General features: G+C 45.6%; 3 protein-coding genes across 3 annotated transcripts; all 3 read left to right on the forward strand.

Annotated features, from left to right (window-relative positions):
• Window positions 1-216: 216 nt before the first annotated feature.
• LOC126779679 (histone H3) lies at window positions 217-1,119 on the forward strand. The gene has a single exon (XM_050503838.1). The coding sequence runs from the start codon at window positions 491-493 to the stop codon at window positions 899-901; it is 411 nt and encodes a 136-aa protein (XP_050359795.1). The 5' UTR covers window positions 217-490; the 3' UTR covers window positions 902-1,119.
• A 192-nt stretch (window positions 1,120-1,311) lies between these two features.
• On the forward strand, window positions 1,312-2,032 carry LOC126779701 (histone H4). The gene has a single exon (XM_050503861.1). It carries the CDS (start codon window positions 1,663-1,665, stop codon window positions 1,972-1,974), a length of 312 nt encoding a protein of 103 aa, XP_050359818.1. The 5' UTR covers window positions 1,312-1,662; the 3' UTR covers window positions 1,975-2,032.
• A 2,584-nt stretch (window positions 2,033-4,616) lies between these two features.
• Window positions 4,617-5,682, forward strand: LOC126779626 (histone H1-like). The gene has a single exon (XM_050503775.1). It carries the CDS (start codon window positions 4,693-4,695, stop codon window positions 5,512-5,514), a length of 822 nt encoding a protein of 273 aa, XP_050359732.1. The 5' UTR covers window positions 4,617-4,692; the 3' UTR covers window positions 5,515-5,682.
• Window positions 5,683-7,037: the final 1,355 nt, after the last annotated feature.

The following is a 7,037-nucleotide window of genomic DNA, read 5'->3' on the forward strand; positions in this document are numbered from 1 at the left end:
TTCAAACGATTCAGTCGTCACGTTACGTCACGTCACCGACACCATCAACAACAACAACACCACAACCACAAACATACTCGTATATCACCCCGCCCATATTCATTTATTTATTATCTTTGATAGATAGACATATATATTTTAAACTCTTTTTATATTTTATATGTAATTATTATTATATTCGTTTATTTATTATAATAATCATCATCATGGTAGGTCGGTAAGCGTGAACGTACGAGAGGGACATCGTAGCTTAGAGAAAGAGATAGCGATACGTCATTATCGCTGCACCTCCATACGAGCACACCGTACTGCGCGTAGTAGTTACCGGTATAAAAGGAGACACCCGGCCCGTAAATTTTCATTCAGTCTCTGACGTTCATCTCGAGCGGACTCTACTGCTGCTACTACTACTACTACAACTACAACTACAACTACAACTACCACTCTCTAGTTTTCGTGTTTAGTGTTACGTGTTTCGTGTCTCGTGAAGATGGCTCGTACCAAACAGACGGCCCGAAAATCAACCGGCGGTAAGGCGCCGCGGAAGCAACTCGCCACCAAGGCCGCTCGTAAGAGCGCTCCGGCCACGGGAGGTGTGAAGAAACCTCATCGTTACAGACCCGGTACGGTCGCTCTTCGTGAAATACGTCGCTATCAGAAGAGTACGGAACTTTTGATACGCAAGCTGCCGTTCCAGCGTCTTGTCCGTGAGATCGCACAAGACTTCAAGACGGATCTACGTTTCCAGAGTTCGGCCGTTATGGCGTTACAGGAAGCTAGCGAGGCTTACCTCGTCGGTCTATTCGAAGACACGAACCTGTGCGCTATCCACGCCAAGCGTGTAACGATCATGCCCAAGGATATTCAATTGGCGCGTAGGATCCGAGGAGAACGTGCTTAATTACGTGACGTCGTCGATTGCATACTACTGCGTGTGTTTATAATAATAATAAATATACGTAGTAGTAGTATTTGCAAAATATAATTATCAAAAAGGCCCTTTTCAGGGCCGCATATATATATCTGAAAACGAAAAAAAAAAAAATGTTTGTTTCATACGTTCAATCACGTCACGAAATATTATTACAAATTTTAACATAATTCACGAGATCACGTCGAACACGCTATAATAAATATATATATATATATATATATATATAGTGATTTCAAAACAATATAATACATATAGACAAAACAATATAGAATCAGATAAAGATTTATCTTTTTTTTTAGTAGTAGTAGTAGTAGTAGTAGTAGTAGTAATTGTTTGATATTAATAATATATCTCTGTCGATCTTTTTTTTCTTTATCAGGAATAAATAAATAAATAAAAATTGGAAAGCAAAATAAATCTTCAAAACGAAAACAACACCGGCAAAACCAAACTAAAAACTCTCCCCCCGCACCCGGACACCGTCCCTACCAAAGTCCGATCCGATATCGCCATCTCTTTTCTCTATCTCGCGCGCGCAGCGGCGAACGGCGTACGTAACGTCGTGCGTGTACCAGTCGAGTGACAGTATATATATAACGAAGCTCCTGAATAAAGCGCACGACACAACGTGATCGTCTTTAACCGACATCGGACGGACGCGCTCGGAGTTTTGAACGTTTCTCTCTGTTCTCTCAGTGTGAACCGAAGACGACAACAAGAAATATACAATGACCGGTCGCGGTAAAGGTGGAAAAGGTCTGGGGAAAGGTGGCGCGAAGAGACACAGGAAAGTGCTCCGTGATAACATCCAAGGTATCACGAAACCGGCCATCCGTCGTCTCGCACGCAGAGGTGGTGTGAAACGTATATCCGGTCTGATATACGAGGAGACTCGCGGTGTGCTCAAAGTGTTCCTCGAGAACGTCATCCGCGACGCCGTCACTTACACCGAGCACGCGAAGAGGAAGACCGTGACCGCCATGGACGTCGTGTACGCTCTGAAACGTCAGGGTCGTACTCTCTACGGTTTCGGCGGTTAAAATACTTTAAAAAAAAACAACAACAACAAAAACAAAAAAGGCCCTTTTCAGGGCCGCATATCGATCTGTTTATACATTACTTTATATGAAAATACTCGTTTCATTCGATCGATGACGTTAACGAAGAAAGGGGGTGGTATTCTGTGCGGTACAGATTTTATGTATATTATATGTAATATAATGTGTATAGTATAATTCTATGTATGCGCGTCGATCGACGAATACAGAAGAGTTAGTTATACCGGTTAGTTAGTTATACACACGTAACGATATATATAAAACTCGATTACTCATTTACCTTAATTACATTTACATTATTCGATGATTAAATATATTAATGATGATGAATGTTATTATTATTATTAATATTATTATTATTAAAACAAATTTAAATTCAATACATACATACATGTTATTGCCGTTTAATCGCTTAGTCGCTCTCTCTCTCTCTCTCTCTCTCTCTCTCCCTCTCTCTCCTTTGGGCTCTCCTCCTCTTCACGGCTACGGGCTCAAGCGTCAAGCTACGGGCCGCACACCGGCCGCCGCCGCCGCCGCCGACGACGACGACGACGACGACGACGACGACGACGACGCTGTTGTATCGCACGGTGACACGCGCTCGCTCGCTCGCACGCTCGCTCTTTCGAATCGTTGACCTGTAAGACAAACGATTGTTGTTATTGTTTATACTCTCTTTCGAAACTTCATTATTTATCATTATTTAATAGTTTATATTCTTTCAATATGATTCGCTTGGCAGAGTCCGTTTTCTCGCGCTTCGTACGCAGACTTGCATAGTAGTGTGTTTTACGAACGTCGACTTGGAACAAGCTAAAAATGTTGGTAAATTATTGAATAAGAGTTGTACTTTTACACAGTATCAGTCCGATATCTTCGCTTTCAATTTATCGATAGAACGAAACGTCTAAATCGATTTTAATAGAATAAAAATGACTTTTAAACGAGGCTCGAGGTACGCGTCTAGAACTATATCGAATTTAAACGCGAATCGTAATCATCGTCATCGTTACACGCGACGCGTTCGACTTTCGTATGAACGATAGGTTCATGAGGTATCGTTTCATATAATAGAACGTTTAAAAAATACTTTACTATGTATAAATATCGTATTCAAAAAGATACCTGTTAGTGAAAAGTTTTAAGCGTTCGTACGTGAAATTGTCTAGCGACATCGCGGTTCTCCTTACGGTATTGCTCGGACTCGACTCACTACTAGCGACCTCTCCGCGCTCTCTTATATATATAATATATCATCATGCGCGAGGAGCAGTTCGGATTCCGCAGCGACCATTCAACGACGCTCCAGCTGGCGAGAGTTCTTAGCCACTTAGCCAGTGAGCGAAACAGAGGGCATCCCACCGTCGGGGTCTTTCTCGACATGGAGAAGGCCTTCGACCGGGTGTGGCATGCCGGACTCCTGGCTAAGCTCTTGAACACCTCGGCGCCTCTCGCGTATGTGCGAGTAGTGGCGTCGTTTTTGGAAGGCCGAAGCTTCTATGTCTCGGTGGAAGGCGCGGACTCTCAGCCGCGCCCCATTCGAGCCGGAGTACCCCAGGGTAGCTGCCTGTCACCGCGTCTATACGCGGTGTACACGGACGACATCCCTACCCTCCGCGACCATCTGCGTGAGGGTGAAGAGGATGTGTTGCTGGCCCTGTACGCGGACGACAGCGCATTCTTTTCGTCGTCCTACCACCAGATCGTCGCAATAAATAAGATGCAACGAGTGTTGGATCTGATACCGGATTGGCTAGACAAGTGGAGGATGGCTGTCAACGTCGATAAGACGGCCGCTCTGCTTGTCGGTGCTGACAAGCCGATGCGTCGGCTCACCCTTCGAGGCCAGGACGTGGGATGGCAGACCTCAGTCTGCTACCTGGGGTGTCACTTGGACCGCAGGCTGCGCATGATACCCACCGTTAACAAGGTGGTGAGTCATGCCGCGGCTGCCCGGTCTAAGCTGCACACCCTCTTCACGTCGCGGCTTCCATTAAAGACCAGACTGAGGGTCTACGGTGCCTACGTCCGCTCGCGCCTGACGTATGCGGCCCCCGCCTGGTACGCACTCTGCTCAGCGTACCAGAAGCGGAGGATTCAGATCCAACAGAACCGATGCCTACGCTTGATTGTAGGAGCTCCGAGGTACGTCAGAAATGATGTCATCCATAGAGACACCAGGACGCCCACCGTGGAGGAGTTCGTCCGCAAGCTCGCTCGCTCGCTATTTGCTAAGGCAGATAGCAGTGCGAGCGTACACCTCCACGGTATAGCACCACTTCATGCCAGACCACCTGAGGGGCGTCCGTTACCTCGTGAGCTCCTATTGTCGCCGACCATCAGCGCCGATGCAGGCATCGGTGAAGAGGAAGACGACGATCTGGAGACGCGGTAGGACGACATAACCAGTGAACAACCAACCAACCATTGAAGAAAGATAGCCACTGGGTCACAACGACCCTGGCCCTATGGGCCTAAAAGAATCGACACGACGGTCGAACCGTCGGGGAGGACCATCCCGGGTAGGGGGGGCAACCCCGAGGCCCGTACCCAGACTGGCCTAGGCCAGCCAGGAGGACCATTGATTGAATATATATAGATTGAGGGTATTCTCGTGTTATATTCGAGTTGTGCTCGTGCAGTGTGTGTTCATAATATATATAAATAAATCAATCAAAAAAAAAAAAAAAAAATTAAAACATGGCCGACACAGCTGTAGCAACCGAAGCGCCAGCACCGGCGACCCCTGCGAAGAAACCCAAGGCGTCCGCGGTCGCCGCCGCCGGCGGTGGCGCCGCCGCCGCCAAGAAACCGAAAGCGAAACCTACTCACCCTAAAACGTCGGAAATGGTGAACAGCGCCATCAAAGAGTTGAAGGAACGTAGCGGTTCTTCGCTTCAGGCGATCAAGAAATACATCGCGGCTCAATACAAAGTCGATTCGGAAAAATTGGCTCCCTTCATCAGAAAGTATCTGAAGAGCGCCGTAGAATCGGGCGCGCTCATACAGACCAAGGGCAAGGGCGCATCGGGTTCGTTCAAGCTGGAATCGAAAACGTCGGCTTCGAAGAAACCCGCGGGCTCCGGAGCGGGAAGCGGGTCCGGCGGCGGCGGTGGCGGCGGAGGCGGCGGCAAGGCCGCGTCCTCGGCGGCTTCGGGTAAATCGAAGAAGGCCACGTCCGCTCCGGTCGGCGGCGGCAAGGGCGGCGGCGCCGCGGGCAAGAAAGCGGCCGCCGGCGGTGCTTCGTCCGGCACGGCGGCGTCTTCGCCGTCCAAATCTAAGGCGAAGGCTACGATTAAGGACAAAAAAGCGGCAGCGGCTAAAAAGAAACCGGCCGCCGCCGCCGCCAAGAAGGCCGCCGCGGCCGCCGCTCCTTCGAAGGCGAAGGGTGCCGCGTCGAAGGCGAAGAAGAGTGCGAAGCCGCCGACCAAGAAACCTAAAGCACCGAAACCGAAGAAGGCAGCCGCCGCTGCACCGAAGTCGAAACCGGCGGCTAAGAAAGCGGCCGCCGCTAAAAAGTAAGTCCCCCGCCAGCAGCCGCCGCGGTGATAATGACGACGACATCGTTCAAAAGTGTTATCAACAACAACAACTACAACAACAACAACAACAACATCGACAACATACATTTGTCCCGTCCCACGACGACGACTGTGATGATGACGATGCAAGCGTGTGCGGCGCGTAAATCGCACGATAAAAAGCCCTTTTCAGGGCTAACACAAATTTCTTAAGAATCGAAAGAAAGAAAGAAGAAGAAGAAAAAAAAAAAAAAAAAAAGTTTCGAACGACACGACACGATACGATATACCCTCCTATCCCTCTCTATATAGTACATATACATTTATAGATCACCATCGTGTACTACGTACGAAAGGTTGATATAAGATAGATAAGGAAAATTATATTAAATAACTAAACATATTAATATTTACATACGAACAACACAAACTACACTATTCTTTAAATATTATAATGATAATATTCACGATACCGCTCTAGCCCTACCTTCTCTCTTCCTTTCTCTTACACTTTAATATAATATTTCGCTTTATTATTATTTCAAATAATCATTCGTTTTTCCATTCCATTCCATCGACGACGAACACCACCACAACCACCACCACCACCACCACGAATTCGCACTCACTCGATCACCGGAACCATCTCCCCCGCCCGACTGCCCGACTCCCGACTCCGACTCCGACCTTAATAATAATATACGTATTTTCACCTACGCTATATTTATAACACGATTAAACACGTCCACTAGTTTCATAATGCCCGTTAACCAATCAGATAGCCGAGCTTATAGCCAATCAAATCATTCTATTTTATTGTTATTATATTTATTTATTACAATACTTAGAAGTTTCTGATTGGTCAATTCATTTTGTCTATTTAATGTAGTTGCGATTGAATAGCGGTTCTACAGTAAGTAAGACCGGTATTGAACATTACTTTTTTTTTTGAAAGGTTTTAACTCTTCTTGGATCTTTACTCGAAGGTGTTCTTTACTCGAAGATTTAAAGGAAATATTTCGGTAATAATGAAGCGGTACTTTTGTTTATTTTTATACTTCACATATATTACATATATATATTTCTTTATTCTTCTTCTTAATTTATTTGTATACGTGTTGTTTACGCGATTTTCTTTAAAAATGTTACGTTGGAGTGAACGAAGCTGAAAATGTGAAATTGCATGATGAGTTAGCCTATAATTGCGATGTATAGTGTTAATAAGGGTCATTATTTTGAATTGTTATTTTCTGGGACTGGGACAAACATGTAAAACCATTGTACATTCTGTTAGCTTCCTATAAAATAAGTCTATCGCACAAGTATTTTCTATTATTATTATTAGTATTATTATTTTCTGTTCTTCATTATAAATTATAACACTATACTAACTATTGGTATGTGAATTGGTATTTTTAGTAAAAAACAATATCAAACGCGAAAGTCCAACCTAAAAGTAGTGATTCTGATTGGCGCGCCAAAAAGCTATTTGTCGTCTCACTCGCGCTCAATTCCCGCGGCTGC

The sequence above is a fragment of the Nymphalis io genome, chromosome 29 (genome assembly GCF_905147045.1).
Source record: "Nymphalis io chromosome 29, ilAglIoxx1.1, whole genome shotgun sequence".
Lineage (NCBI taxonomy): Eukaryota > Metazoa > Arthropoda > Insecta > Lepidoptera > Nymphalidae > Nymphalis > Nymphalis io.